The 15,400-nt window shown below is 46.8% G+C and overlaps 1 protein-coding gene across 2 annotated transcripts in view; it reads left to right on the top strand.

The window, feature by feature from the left end:
- Positions 1-15,400, top strand: part of apc (APC regulator of WNT signaling pathway) — a 32,155-nt gene that overhangs the window by 2,489 nt on the left and 14,266 nt on the right. Inside the window, exons 1-12 of one of the 2 annotated variants that reach the window (XM_024261168.2) lie at positions 3,368-3,507; positions 4,416-4,571; positions 7,451-7,538; positions 7,610-7,790; positions 11,849-11,957; positions 12,085-12,198; positions 12,428-12,490; positions 13,832-13,876; positions 13,946-14,032; positions 14,104-14,281; positions 14,357-14,557; positions 14,639-14,734. In XM_024261168.2, the coding sequence (XP_024116936.1) occupies positions 4,437-4,571; positions 7,451-7,538; positions 7,610-7,790; positions 11,849-11,957; positions 12,085-12,198; positions 12,428-12,490; positions 13,832-13,876; positions 13,946-14,032; positions 14,104-14,281; positions 14,357-14,557; positions 14,639-14,734 (1,297 nt within the window). In that variant the 5' untranslated portion in view covers positions 3,368-3,507; positions 4,416-4,436. Of the gene's footprint in view, positions 1-3,367; positions 3,508-4,415; positions 4,572-7,450; positions 7,539-7,609; positions 7,791-11,848; positions 11,958-12,084; positions 12,199-12,427; positions 12,491-13,831; positions 13,877-13,945; positions 14,033-14,103; positions 14,282-14,356; positions 14,558-14,638; positions 14,735-15,400 lie in introns of those variants that run through there. The other variant, XM_024261167.2, reaches the window with a different exon arrangement.

Genomic DNA, 15,400 nt, shown 5'->3' with positions numbered 1-15,400 from the left:
CACACAGAAAGGTCCCAGCCGGGATTCGAACCGGGGCCTTCTCGCTGTGAGGCAAGAGTGCTAACCACTGCGCCACCGTGCAGCCCGGTCACTGACATGTTTATGTTAAAGAGATAACAGGTCACTGACGTGTTAATGTGGTTCATGTTAAAGAGATGACGGGTCACTGACATGTTTATGTTAAAGAGATAACAGGTCACTGACATGTTTATGTTAAAGAGAAAACAGGTCACTGACATGTTAATGTGGTTCATGTTAAAGAGATGACAGGTCACTGACATGTTTATGTTAAGGAGATAACGGGTCACTGACACGTTAATGTCGTTCATGTTAAAGAGATAACAGGTCACTGACGTGTTAATGTTAAAGAGATAACAGGTCACTGACACGTTAATGTCGTTCATATCGATCACAGACGGAAAACACGTCTGGACTGGATCCTACCCGTCAAACTCCTTTCCTGTCTGAGCCCCGTTACCATGGTGACGTCCAAGCTCTGATATTCGTTTCATGGGCTACACCTTTCCCTCTCCGTCCTCCTGTCTTGGTGAGGGGGTGTCTGGGCACTCCCCCTCTTTTTACATTACATCATCATCCATCTCAGCAGAGCAGAAACTCTTACCTGAGCACAGGTGTCATCTCACCTTTGCACTGACAGTGACAGAATGAAAGGCTTTACATATGTGTACATAAGTGTGAACTGTAGTTGTATTGTGTACATGTTGACATGTCTGAATGTGAAAACCTTTGGAGCCAACAGGCGTGTTTTTTTGTGGACAGGCCCCGCCCCTTTAGACTAACACTTAACACCTGACAGTGATATAATAATCTTCTTTCTTACTTTCTTCTTCTCTTTGGTCCGGTCCAAAACAGATAATAAAAAAAGAATACTCATAAGATCAATATAAATAAAGTGCACCCTGAATTTCTAAAGCAGGTTTACACAGATATACTCCTATGTGTCAGCAGACACATAACCTCCTGATGTAACAGTAACACCTGTCCAACAGCTGATCTGTCTGCTCACCTGTTGGACAGGACAAGTTAAAAATACTGCTATCCAGTTCAGTTGTGCTGTTGATGATCAGACTGGAAGAGAAGGAGTTTTATAAAATTACACCTAAAACTTTCTTTCTATGTGGTGAAAACAGTTTTAGACATTTTTTTCCACAGCAAAATGAATCCCATTTTCCCAGACGGAATTTTCTGTTTTTGTATGATTTTATGTCTAGTGTGTGAATAGAACATGGAAAAATGACTAAATAAAATGTCACATAGGCGAAGTTGTGCTGAGTAAAATGAGACCAAATAAGAATGTTAAATTGAAAATACAGAGGTAAATTCAAAAGTAAACACAGAGTTCTAGGCTTTAGGTTCCAGAGGGTTAAACTTGCAAACATTTTGGTGTTAACCTCCCTTTCTGCCAAAACTCAGCTTGGTTTGTTTTTCATTGTGTTTATTTCTTGATCTCTTCAGTTTCCTTTGCTCCCCTAGTGGTGGATTTGTGCATTAGGGTCATTTCTTTAAAGAACCAGAACTCACCACAGGAATGGGCTAGAAACTTACTTTCTTTTTTGAAAATTCTTATGTATATATATATATCTTATATAGTATTTTCTTCATAACTGGGCCGGATACGGCCTGCAGCCTGTATGTTTGACACCCCTGGGGGGCCTGGGGGGTCATTTCTAGACTCTCCTTGGCTGGTAGACCAGTTGAAGGGTTGACGGTTGAATTCCTGATGACCTCAGTCACATGTTGAACCCAAACCTTTAATTGACTCTGGTAGATGAAGCTGTGTAACTGTTCACTAATTGTTCATCACACAAAGCATTGTGGGTATAAGTAGCAATGGTATTCTGGTTGAAATCTAAGGTTGTGTCTGAATTCTCCCCCTAACTACTAAAAAACTATATAGTGCGAAACTATGTAGTGCCCTGGATTTTAAAGGTAATACAGACTCGATGCTTGCTACTTTTCTTTTGTTTTTCTTAACGCCGGATATGACGTCACCCATTTCACAATGTGAAAATCGAATAAATGCGAACATTTCACAACATTTATTTATGACTCCACTGTGTTCTGATGCTGAAAATGTGGATGGTTTATTCAAATATTACATTTAATTCGGATGCAACCCCACTGCAGCAATAAGCAAGCTAGCCTTAGTTAGCGGAGTGAATACGTTTGTAGAGACGTTCTGAAAATCTATTGCTCCATGAATGACCATAGCTTCTAGTTTCTCACACATCGAATCAGCATCAACACTGAGTCTGTGTATTTGTTTGTGTTGGTGGATTTGTGTTTTTTTTGTTGGTGTTTGTTTGAACTGTAGTTTTGTCTGTGCTCTTATTCATTTATTTTTACTAGATGATTCGCTGATCTTGATCCAAACTTCCAGCAGAGCGACTCAGAGATAAATACCTGCTACTGAACAGTGCAAATGAAGTTTCAAGATAATTAATTTATCTCATTTTGAAACTATTTTTAATGAGTCTATATCATGAAAAAAACAACATTTTGTTTTAAGTGTATTATAATGTTCATTCCTCTCTATAAAGAACCCTAAAGCAGTATTTGGATCCGCTCACACATTTCTGAGGAATCCTCTACAAACCTGCTCTCTCAGCACCAACCCCTCCCAACCCAGGCAAACCAGCAGGTTCTCATGTTGTGAGGTCACAGTGTGAGAACCGCCTCTTACAGGAGGAGTCTGTGCATCAGCTCCGCCCCCAGTCTAAGACACACTTTCTCCACAGAGCTGGCGGTGATCAGTAAAACACTTTCATTTTATATACACAATATGTACATCCATCTTTGCAAGAGTTCACATTTGTTTTTGGGTGAAATGCTGCCGATGTCGGCTTTAGAATTATGTCATAAAATGGACGGCACCCACAAGCAGCAAAAGGCGGAGCCTCAGAGATCCTGGCGTCTTCCTTCTGGATAGGAAAAGAGTTCACAAAAATAACTGGTATTTTATCAAAACTGTTCTTTTATCATATGTATGGATCTAGATTACTCTGATTGACTTAAGAATAGTATGATGCTGCCCTCTAGTGGTGGAGGTCGATTCAATAATGACAACTGGAATAGAAATCAATTCATCAGGTAATCACTGAATCGACTGTCACACCCCTGCTGTGTATGCAGGTTTGTTTGGGTCTTTGTGTTTGTTTAATGGTTCAAGAATGTTTATTAGTGTTGTGTTGTTGTGTGCATGTTTGTGTGTATTTGAGTCTGTTTGTTTATGTATTTATTGTGTTTGAGTGTGTTTCTTTGATGGTCTGAATCTGTGTGTGGTGTGTGCATGTGTGCACGTGCGCGTCTGTCTGGTAACTTAATAACCCGATCATCTGGTCATCTCTGCAGTGCTGCTGCAAAGCACTCTGGGAGCAGCGGCATCTCCCCCCCACCTCTGTATCTGTGTCTTGATTGGCTGTTGGCTGCTCAGCTGACTCCTCAGTCAGACACAGAAAGGAGGCTGATGGAGGAGACAGCCATGGGGTGAGCTGCCATTTTCTCTTTCTTTATCATGGTTTCCTGTTCTCCATCCGTCATTTGTTCATCGGTGCTACCGGGGGGGTGAATGGATTACTGGGGGGGTCGGGGGTCTCATTGTCCGCTGAAGACTGCCCGTGGTCCCGGCTGAATCGAAGCATTCAGGCTTTTTGTTCCGGCGGGAGGACGTGGATGGAGGGATGGAGGGAAGGGCGGGTGGTGGAAGGAGGGAAGGACTGGTGGATTGTGTGGGGGGGTGGGGGGGATGGGGGTGGGGATCAGATGATGGGAGGAATGAGAGAAAATGGCCGACTGACGCTGGAGGACATTTACTGCCTTTATTGATCAGATGTGACATCAGCTGAATCATTGAACTACTGGAAGCAATCGATGATGTGCTGTCCAGAAGTACTACAGCGGTACTATGGGACTGCTATAGCAGGATTACAACACCTCAGCAGTACTAGGCAAAAACAAAAACTACTACTAATAGTTCTTAGGCAGTATCAAAGCACGACCACAGGACAGCAGTATCACATCAATACTACACAGTATTAGAAGTGGCAATAAAACAGCAGTATGATTGCAGTAAGACACAAGTACTGCAGTAATACTGCATCAATACTACAGGAGCCCTGCAGCAGTAGAAAAACATTACTGCAATAGTACTGTTACAGTTCTACAGCTCATTTACATGAGCATTTAAGCAGTGTTTCAAAAAACTATAACAGTTCTACAGTATCGCAGTAATGCTGAGTACAGCAGTGTTGCAGCAGAACTACATCAGTATTATATCACTATCAGAACTGTCAAATCAGCATGACAGTGGTACTAAATGAGTACTACTCCGGACTAAATCAGTACTACGTAGTACTAAGTCAGTACTACAGTGTCCCGTGCTGGATCTGTTCCAGGTCAGGTGTCCAGCGCTCAGCATGGCAGCAGTGTCATACGACCAGCTGCTGAGGCAGGTGGAGGTGCTGAAGATGGAGAACTCCACCCTGAGACAGGAGCTGCAGGACAACTCCAACCACCTGACCAAGCTGGAGACGGAGGCCTTAAACATGAAGGTGAGCTCAGCGGGCCGCGGTTCTGGATCTGAGCTCCGCCCCATACAGCGGCGTGGAGGAAGGTTGTTCGTTCCAGGCGAGGACGTGAGCCGTTCCAGAAGTTTCTCGTTTGTCATCATCTAGTTTGAGTTTTGAGTTTCATGGAAGTTCTCGTGAATGAAACGAATTCCTGCGAGAAAAGTTGAGCGTTATCAGCTGCTCTTCAGCTGATGTGGTCCAGAGAGCTGAGGCTCGTCTACAAAACCACGTTGTTTTTCTAACAAGTTCTGGTTGTTTTTGCTCTCTGCTAGTGAGAATGTCGGCACAAATCCTGTGCAGCGTAGTAACAGTATTCAGAGCAGAACTGCTGAAGGTGTAGGAGGACCAGGATCAGCACAGAAGGTGTTGCAGTCCTGCTGTCGTCTCCTCGTGTTTCCACAGCCTTCCCAGCTGTGTCTTTGTGATGATGATGATGATGAAGATGATGAAGCCGTTTGTAGACAAAATCTGAAACCTGAGTGGTTTTCTATGACATGGTTTCTGCAGAGCGGTAGGTAGGAATTCCCCTCTGAGTCGTGGGCGGGGCTGTTGGCACAGAGGAAGCCATCCCATCATCCTTTGTTTGCTTTCTCCCACTAGCTTGCAGCCCCTCACACCCCCAAGCTAACAACGGTGTAGCAAAAACGCTGATCAACATCGTTCCTATTAAGCCGTTTGGTTCTGATCCAGAGTCCAGTTCAGACCAGGAAAACAAAGACGGTCATGGATCTGTTTCGGATGATCAGAATGGAGTGGAGCTGGGAGCCTGTGGCCTCTCCACAACGACTACAAGCTTTTCAGACTGTGTTTCGTCTGCTCTTGATTGAATAAACTCATTTTGATCGGAGACTGTCTTTAAGAAGATGTTTCCCTCTGAAGACACCACTGTCCAAACCATGTGAACATTTCGTTTGTTGTCGACTAGAACAAATCCTCAACACTAATCTGTTGTCGACTCATCAGTTTTTTTGTTTTAGTTGTTCGTACCTGTTTGCACAGAGATGTGACTTTCATTAATGAATCTAATCTTTAGAACGGTCATAGAAACGCTGAAACGAGCTCATCCATTCAGATGCTCATTTCAGAGAAGTTGTGAACACGCGATTGATTAATGCAAGTACGTCCATGAAAAAAAGGGGGAGGAGTTCATAGAGCGGGGCGGAGATGGGGAGTGAAGGAGAAAAGTAGAGCAGTGCAGCACTTGAGAGTAAGCATGTGCAGAGAGTCAGTCACAAGTTTAAGTTTTGGGTGGAAACGTTCGTTTCATCCTGCATTCATACACGGCCTTCATTCAAGAACGCGCTCTATTCTATGAGCATGCATCCAGCCAGTGGCGTTCACACAGTAGGAAGAGGCTCCGCCTCCTGCAGTAGAAAAAAAGGATCCGCCTCCTGCAGTAGGAAGTGGCTCCGCCTCTTGCAGGAGGAAGAGGCTCCGCCTCCCGCAGTAGGAAGTGGCCCCGCCTCTTGCAGGAGGAAGAGGCTCCGCCTCCCGCAGTAGGAAGTGGCCCCGCCTCTTGCAGGAGGAAGTGGCTCCACCTCCCGCAGTAGGAAGCGGCTCCGCCTCTTGCAGTAGGAAAAGGCTCCGCCTCCCGCAGTAGGAAGTGGCTCCGCCTCCCGCAGGAGGAAGTGGCTCCACCTCCCGCAGTAGGAAGTGGCCCCGCCTCTTGCAGTAGGAAGCGGCTCAGTCTTTTGCAGTAGGAAAAGGCTCCGCCTCCCACAGTAGGAAGCGGCTCCGCCTCCCGCAGTAGGAAGCGGCTCAGTCTTTTGCAGTAGGAAAAGGCTCCGCCTCCCGCAGTAGGAAGTGGCTCCGCCTCTCGCAGTAGGAAGTGGCTCCGCCTTTTGCAGTAGCAAGCGGCATCGCGCTCTGTCCTAGCGGTGTAAGTACTGCAGTACTTGCTCCACACCTTCTGGTTCTCAGCTCTGCTCCTATAGACGTCTGTCTTGAAGTTATATTAATCTGACCAAACACAATTCTTTTGTGGCCGACGAGTCCAAAGTCCCCCCCCCGGTCTAACCTGTATGTCTGGTTCCATTTGTTTTCCCTATCGTTTCTAGTCAGCCATCTCATTAGTTCAACAATTAAAAGTCCAGCTCTGACTTTTATTGATTGAGTTTCCAATAAACTGGTTTGTTGATGGTGTCGTCCTGTACTTTAGCAACCTTTGAGGGTTTTTCTGTCTTTGACACAATAGCAGGTCATCATAGTGTGATGAGCAAACGCTCACCAAGCTTCTGTTTTTTTTACCAAAACTAGCTGCAATTGCTAGACCACATAAGGGCAGCCACAATTTTTTTAATTGTCAACCAATCTCCGATTGCTTCCCTGGATTGGGTCGTTCGTCCCTCCCCTCAGACCCACTCACACAAGGTGGACGAGTCCTAACAGTGAGGAAGAAGAGCAGGAGTGTCAGAGCAGAGATGTGGTTTTCCACCAATCACATGCTCTCCTGCAGAATGAGCTCCTTGTTTCTGCTGGCGGTGACGCATCTGTGTGTGCAAGGATCTTTGTGAAGCTGCAGAGGAAGCCTGTCAGGGCCGCTCGTCTTCATGGCTTCCTCTTGTTTCTCTGTTGCTGCTGTTGTGTAGCTCTTCCTTAGTTTGTGTGGTATTACAGGTCTTTTGTGTTGTTATGGTTATTGGTCGTAGCTCCATCTCTCCTGAAGCGCCGGCTGTCTGTTTCCTGTTTCCTGTTTCCTGTGTTCCTCTGTGGAGCGCTCTTGTGGTGTTTGGTGTGCATTATGTTTGAGCGCTGCAGTCTGATTGTTGTGAGGTTTGGTCGACACGTTCTCTGTAGTTTTGGAGTGTCTTTGTGGTCCCGTCAGGTTCTGGATTGTAACGCCGTTCTCTGGACTCTAACAGGAAGTCCTGAAGCAGCTGCAGGGCTCCATCGAAGACGAGTCTGGGGAGGCGAGCGGCTCCCAGATGGAGCTGATAGAAAGGCTGAAAGGTGAGTGTAAGCGTGGCCTACGAAGGCAGAGAGCTTGACCTGGATGCCTCTAAAGCTCTGCTGTTCCACAGGGATCAGCCTGGACCCTGCTGCCTTCAAGTCCCGGTCCCGGCCTCCTCTCCCCATGCCGGCCTCCTCCGGACCCACAACAGGAAGTGCTGGAGCTCCGGGTCCTTCCCCTGCGTCTGCCTTTACCAGAAGAGCGGGCAGAGACAACCACGACCGCTGCCTGGAGGAGCTGGAGAAGGAGAGGTAAACTCCAGCAGTACTTGCTGTGATGTTGGTGGTAGAGCTGGAATACAACTTCAGGAACTAGCATTAAACCTGATGGGAGTGCAGATGTCGTAGATGTACTACAACTCCAGATGTACCAGCTTGGCCGTAAGGAAACATCCACGCAGTCAAACATGCTGCTTTTAGCCACACTTGAATCCATGTTTCCAGTAAACCTTGACTGCTGGTTGGAAGTAGGGGTGTAACGGATCACAAAACTCATGGTTCGGATCGTGTCACGGTTTTAAGGTCACGGTTCGGATTATTTTTCGGATCAGTTGAATGTTAAAAAAAATACGACAACAACGATATGAAAGCTAATTTTTGGAAATGCTTCAAATCATATATTCAGTATCAATATAAAGTACTTCCCACACACAATATTTATATATGCAACATTAAAACGTTTGCTCATTGACACCTATTTATTAAACAGAATATCTTTAGAGTTTGAACACAAACAAAATACTAAAACATGTAGTTTCTGACTAAATTTGCATGTCTTGAGACCAAATCTACAAAAACTGAGAGAAAAGAATGCTTTAAAATAGACATCTGCTTCTCCAAACTCGGAGATTCTTTGAATCCAGAAATGTAAACGTGTACCGATGCTTTTATTCAGGTCTTAACATTAAATAAACCTGATATCTATCCATCCGCGTCAAGTTGAGTAAAGTTTGTGACGGAAGCTGCAGGGTTTTTCCTGGCTTAAAATAAGATGGTGGTGTCTCGTGGGGACTTCAGATTTGTATACCTTAACAAGTTTATTTTACTATTATTGTGGTTATTTCATAAACGTTATTGAACATTCTTTCAATTTACATATTTTACTATTATTAGATCACCTCATTAAGAAACATAAATGGCTCAATGTAACTAATTGAGCCATTAGTTAACTAATGTAACTAATTGACCCACTAACAAACCGTATATTGATACACAATAAAACAACTAATTATTCTAGTTTGAAGCTCCATACAAAAGCTTCAGAAGAAACCCTCAAATTCATGGCCCCGCCCCCTTGTCCGTTTACGAGCACTCTCTCCTTTCCGCGCGGCAATAGACAGACTGTCTCCTTTTTTCTTTTTTCACGGAGGTTCTCCTCTAAATCAGGTGTTTAAACTCCTGATTTTAAAGCGTGTCTTCTCTCCCTTAAACTCTGTGGGTCTGACGGTAACAAACAGCTGTGGAAGTAAAGTCCAGTCGGACCGAACCATTTTCAATTTAGAGGAGGGGGGTCCGCAGACGATGTTTCCAAAACAAAATATTTAAGTATTGTTACGTTGACATTAAAATCTAAATATTTGCGATTATATATTGGTTATTGGTTTACTGAAATAATTGTTTCTGTTGTATCATTTTGTCATCATTCGGGTCTCCGTGGACTCTCTCTCAGTCTGGGCTCCTAGAATCAGCCACATCCCCCCTTTTCCAGGAGCTGGTGGCGGCCGACACCAAATTCTCTATGCAGGAAAAGCTCTGAAAGCTCCGCCCACACGCAGCGGGAGATTCAGGAACAGACTTTAAGAAATAACCGAGAAGCTGTTACTTCAGCGCTGGTCAAAACAAAGAGGATTTACAGGAATTTGACAGAATTTCATTGATGTGAACGGACAATTGGTTTAAATTATGAGAGCCCGAGGTGTGTGCGCTCGCTGGGGGTGGGGGTCGGAGTGGTCCGCGGTACACACGTGTCCGAACCGTGTCCGAACTGTGGCTTCTGATCCGTACGGATCACGGATCATCCGTGGTCCGTTACACCCCTAGTTGGCAGCGCAGCACGTCGCCGTTCTTTCAGCAGCTCCAGACAGGAATCTCAGCAGAACGTCTCTCGATTGACGAGACAATTGTTGTTACAGCAAAATGAGATATTACAGTCTCACAAAACAGCTTCGTTGGTGCTGGTGCCATATGAAAATCTAGATTTCTGTGGTTCGTGACCAGCCTGTGATGGACAGATGAGAGTCCTTTAATCAAAACAGACTGAATAAGAGTGAACGATGGTGTCCAGTCTGGAAAACAAATTTAAGAAAAACAAACTGAGCTTACGGATGATGAGAAGACTGGACAAAGAAAAAGATTTACAAAACAAAAGGAATTGAAAACAGGTTCACCAAAGCAGAAGCAGAATAATTGTTCCTTTATTACTGTTGGAAAATGACAAATGTGCAACATCAGCCTAAGCATTTACTAGAACACTCCGTCAAAGATAACAGCTCCATAGTGGACGATTTTCATAAGGTTGTAATGAGTCCAGACTTAGACCCAGTTCAGCTGAAAATGTTGTAAATGTAGAATTACTCTGACTTTACCAAGAACAGCTCTATGTTCCTTCATGGAGTCTGTAGAAGTGACAGGCCAGGGATTAATAAGAAGTCATTGACCTCTTTAGTAACCACACCTGTCCAACTCCTGGTTAAAGCACCCTTCTAACCAGCCAATCACAGGGCAGCATGCAGACGAGGTCTAGACGATCTGCTGCAGCTCAAGCCCAGCATCAGAACAGGGATAGAAGGTGGTGGTTGGTGTCAGACAGGCTGGTCTGAGGGTTTCAGAAACTGATAATCTGCTGGGATTTTCACCCACAAGCATTCTTAGGGTTCACAGAGAATGGTCAGAAAAAGAGAAAATATCCAGATAGCAGCAGTTCTTGTTGATGTCAGAGGTGAATGACCAGACTGGTTCCACCGATAGAAAGACAACAGGAAGTGCAATAAGCACTGGTTACAACCGTCATCTGCAGGAGAACATCTCTGAATGAACAACACCTCCAGCCTTGATGCAGATGGACTACAGCAGCAGAAGAACACACCAGGTACCACTCCTGTCAGCCAAGAACAGGAAACTGAGGCTACAATTCACCAAAACTGGACAATGGGAGATGGAAAACCGTCGTCTGGTCTGAGTCTCCATTCCTGCTGCATTCAGATGGTAGGGTCAGAATCATGAAGGCATGGATCCCTCCCTCCTCATATCAGCGCTTCAGGCTGGTGGTGGTGGTGTCATGGAGTGGGATATTTTCTTGGCCCAGTTGGGGCACCTTAGTACCAACTGATCATGGTCTACCTGAGTGTTGTTGCTGATCATGTCCATCCCTTCATGACCACAGGGGACCATCCTGTTCTTGGAGATGTTCTAGAGACCATCAGCTGAGCTGGAACCCTCTCAGTGAATGCATAAAAACTACACTATCTACAACCATTAGTATAATCTATAAAACCAAAAGGAAACCGAGTCAGAAACACTATTTAGTTATATATTCAACGATGATTCTACAACTCTTCCAAACTGCAGAGAAATTCCAACAGATAAAATAATATTATTGATGCAATGATTAAGTCCAGAAAAGAGCCGAATATTTCATAACGAGTCTTATGAGTTTGATAATGTAGAGAGAAGCCTTGTATTTGTTTTTAAAAGAGTCCAATCATTCTGTAGAAGAGATGAAGATTTAAGCCGTGCTTCAATGAATTATGCAGAGATGGAGATGACACTGATGTTACGGAGCATCAGATGCTGATGTCAGAAGAGTCCAGCTGTCCTTATACAGTCCAGTTTTTGAAGTGTCTGGATCAGAAGGAGTCGACCTTCATTCCCACTCTAAACTGATGACTTCAAGTGGTTTCTGCAGTGACCGCTGCTGGAGCACTGAGCAGAGCTTGCAGGATTTCCAGGTATCCTTACCCCACTCATGGATTACCTGCCTCAGGTGCTTCCAGTCAGTTAGAACTCCCAGGGCAGGTGTGTTGGGTTAGGCGCCGCGATGCGGTCTCAGTGCCCACCTCTGGTACCGCTGCAGACCAGGGCTCACAGGACTCGCAGATGGCTGGATACTGGGAACGTTTTGGTTAGAACCATCTTTCTCCAGGAACCTAAGGTTCTTCTGACATTCATCATTCCTGCTCTGTTGTGCTGAAGGCACAGAGCATCTGTCTGTGGTCCTAGGCAGGCTCCTCTGACAGCTCTGATACTGGGCGCTGTTTTGGTTCTATTGCAGTAGAAAAGCTGCAAACTGATTGGCTGCTGATCTTGAACAGGGCTCTTCTGTTGGCTGAGCTGGAGAAGGAGGAGAAGGAGAAGGGCTGGTACTACGCTCAGCTGCAGAATCTGACCAAACGAATCGACAGTCTGCCGTTGACAGAAAACGTAAGTGTCTCATCTGGAACATTCACAAACTCCACAGTTCTTAAGCTGCACTGTGCAAAGAAATCCACTTCAAAAGCAGAGTGCATGCTGGGTATTGTAGTGTTTATGACAGTCATGTTTGTGCCAGTTCACTCTGCAGACAGACATGAGCCGGCGACAGCTGGAGTTTGAGGCCCGGCAGATCCGATCGGCCATGGAGGAACAGCTGGGCTCCTGTCAGGAGATGGAAAGGAGAGCTCAGGTAGGAGCACACCTGTCCTCAGTCACATTCCCACTGCTTGTTTAGTCAGGCTGTATAGGGAACGTGTGGGGTCTGACCTGCCACATCATGCTTTATGGGGGGTTGGCTCAGGGACAGGCGGGGCTTTGTTTAGAGCTCCGCCCATTAGAGGCGTGGCTTTAATGTCTGCAGAGTTCAGACAGGAAGTGTTTGTGCATTAAGAGGTGCACGCTCACCTGTGTGTTTCTAGGCCCGTGTTTCACGCATTCAGCAGATTGAAAAGGACATCTTGAGGCTTGGAGCACACATACAGGTAAGCTCATCTGTGAAGACACCCGTGTTAACACTTGCATCCATGTTTCTTTCTGTCCAGATAAGCATCTAGGTCAATACCTGCACCTGTATTAACCCTCATGCTTATGTTGACCCTCACACCTGTGCTAACCCTCACACCTGTGTTGACCCTCACACCTGTACTAACCCTCACACCTATGTTGACCCTCACACCTGTGTTGACCCTCACACCTGTACTAACCCTCACACCTGTGTTGACCCTCACACCTGTATTAACCCTCACACCTGTATTAACCCCTCACACCTGTATTAACCCTAATGCTTATGTTGACCCTCACACCTGTACAAACCCTCACACCTGTGTTGACCCTCACATCTGTACTAACCCTCACACCTATGTTGACCCTCTCACCTGTATTAACCCTCACACCTGTACTAACCCTAATGCTTATGTTGACCCTCACACCTGTACTAACCCTCACACCTATGTTGACCCTCACTCCTGTGTTGACCCTCACACCTGTGCTCATCCTCACACCTGTGCTGACCCTCTCACCTGTATTAACCCTTACACCTGTATTAACCCTCACACCTGTACTAACCCTCACACCTGTGTTGACCCTCACAGATGTACTAACCCTCACACCTATGTTGACCCTCACACCTGTATTGACCCTCACACCTGTACTAACCCTCACACCTATGTTGACCCTCACACCTGTGTTGACCCTCACACCTGTGCTCATCCTCACACCTGTGCTGACCCTCTCACCTGTATTAACCCTCACACCTGTATTAACCCTCACACCTGTACTAACCCTCACACCTGTGCTGACCCTCTCACCTGTATTAACCCTCTCACCTGTATTAACCCTCACACCTGTATTACCCCTCACACCTGTACTAACCCTCACACCTGTGTTGACCCTCACAGATGTACTAACCCTCACACCTATGTTGACCCTCACACCTGTATTGACCCTCACACCTGTACTAACCCTCACACCTGGGTTGACCCTCACACCTGTACTAACCCTCACACCTATGTTGACCCTCACACCTGTGTTGACCCTCACACCTGTGTTGACCCTCACACTTGTACTAACCCTCACACCTGTGCTGACCCTCACACCTGTGCTGACCCTCACTCCTGTATTGACCCTCACACCTGTGTTGACCCTCACTCCTGTATTGACCCTCACACCTGTGTTGACCCTCACACCTGTGTTGACCCTCACACCTGTATTGACCCTCACACCTGTATTAAACCTCACACCTGTATTGACCCTCACACCTGTGTTGACTCTCACACCTGTACTAACCTTCACACCTGATGGCCAGCCTTTCTGGTTTTTTGCAGGCTGAGGGAGCTCAAGGTGACGGGAGTTTACCTGCTGGGACTCAGGTGAGTTTGCTGCTTCGTGTTGTCATTATTCAGCTCCCCTTCTCTTATCTGTGTCACGTTTCCCTGCAGAGTTGTGGCAGTCGACTGGACCAGGGCGCAGCGAGTGAGACGAGTTACTCTGTCCCCCGGCGAATCACCAGCCACCTGGGAACCAAGGTTCTTCCCCTTCATCCGTCACTGCTTTCCATGTGGATCTGGTGCTGATGTCGGCTCTGTCGCTTCTCCAGGTGGAGATGGTGTACAGTCTCCTATCCATGCTGGGGACTCACGACAAGGACGACATGTCGCGGACGCTGCTCGCCATGTCCAGCTCCCAGGATTCCTGCATTGCCATGCGTCAGTCTGGCTGCTTGCCTCTGCTCATCCAGCTGCTGCACGGCAACGACAAGGACTCCCTGCTGCTTGGTGAGCCTTCCAACTCCCAGCGGGACGCCCTGTGAGCAGCACTGCACACCTCACCTGCTGCTTTTGGTGTGGCAGGTAACTCTCGGGGAAGTAAGGAGGCTCGAGCAAGGGCATCTGCAGCGCTGCACAACATCGTGCACAGTCAGCCGGACGACAAGAGAGGTCGCCGGGAGATAAGAGTGCTGCACCTGCTGGAGCAGGTACGCCACTACTGTGAGGCCTGCTGGAGCTGGCAGGAGAACCATGAGCGCGGTGTAGACCAGGAGGAAAACCCCAGTGAGTCAGCATCACTGAAGCAGCTCAACAGCGCCTTCTGCTGTCGTCCTTGTGTAACCACACGTTTGCTACGTTTTCCAGTGCCGTCTCCTGTAGAGCACCAGATCTGTCCAGCAGTCTGTGTCCTCATGAAGCTCTCCTTCGATGAAGAGCACCGCCACGCCATGAACGAGTTGGGTGAGTGGAGGTGCACTGTTCGCAGCTCGATACCTTTATCTCTGTCTGAGCCTTGTCTTGATGGTCTTTGGGGGTCTGGACCACATCTTGGTGGTCTCTATAACCTCGTTCCCACTGAGGGGTCCGGTACGGTCTGGTCTGGTAAGGAGTAGTACGGTACGGTCCGGTTAATTCTGGCGAGTGTCTCCACTCGGTTCAGCCTCGCTCCTATTGAGCAGGTTGTTTTCACGGCGCATGCGTGCTGTAGGCCAGAAGCACGTCATTGTCGTGCCTCATCCAGCTCCACTTTTTCTTGCGTTGCTTTTTGTACATCTTGTATACAGTGTTCCCCCCTCATTCCTGGGGGGGTTGAGGACCAGAGAATCTGTGAATAAATAATGAGAACCCCCCCAGTCTCCGTCTCACCTCCCGATCCCCACGGCCCATGAATCTCATTTACTGATCCATACTCATCCAAAACAGTTCTTATCATTCTTTGTATTAAAGAACATTGGAGTCGTGCTCAACATGAAGAGTTCTCTTATCCAGAACAATAGACTGAAGTTTTCATGAGGACTGCTGCTCTGTCTCTCTGCCGCTCACTGGGGGGGGGGGGCTGCGAGTGCGTAGCGGACAGGCTGGTGTGCTTTTCATTCAACTGTGCTCCTCTCCGGGAGGAGACGGGAA

The sequence above is a fragment of the Oryzias melastigma genome, unplaced genomic scaffold (assembly GCF_002922805.2).
Source record: "Oryzias melastigma strain HK-1 unplaced genomic scaffold, ASM292280v2 sc00318, whole genome shotgun sequence".
In the NCBI taxonomy this organism is placed as follows: Eukaryota; Metazoa; Chordata; class Actinopteri; order Beloniformes; family Adrianichthyidae; genus Oryzias; species Oryzias melastigma.
This window is presented reverse-complemented; position numbering and strand designations above follow the sequence as displayed.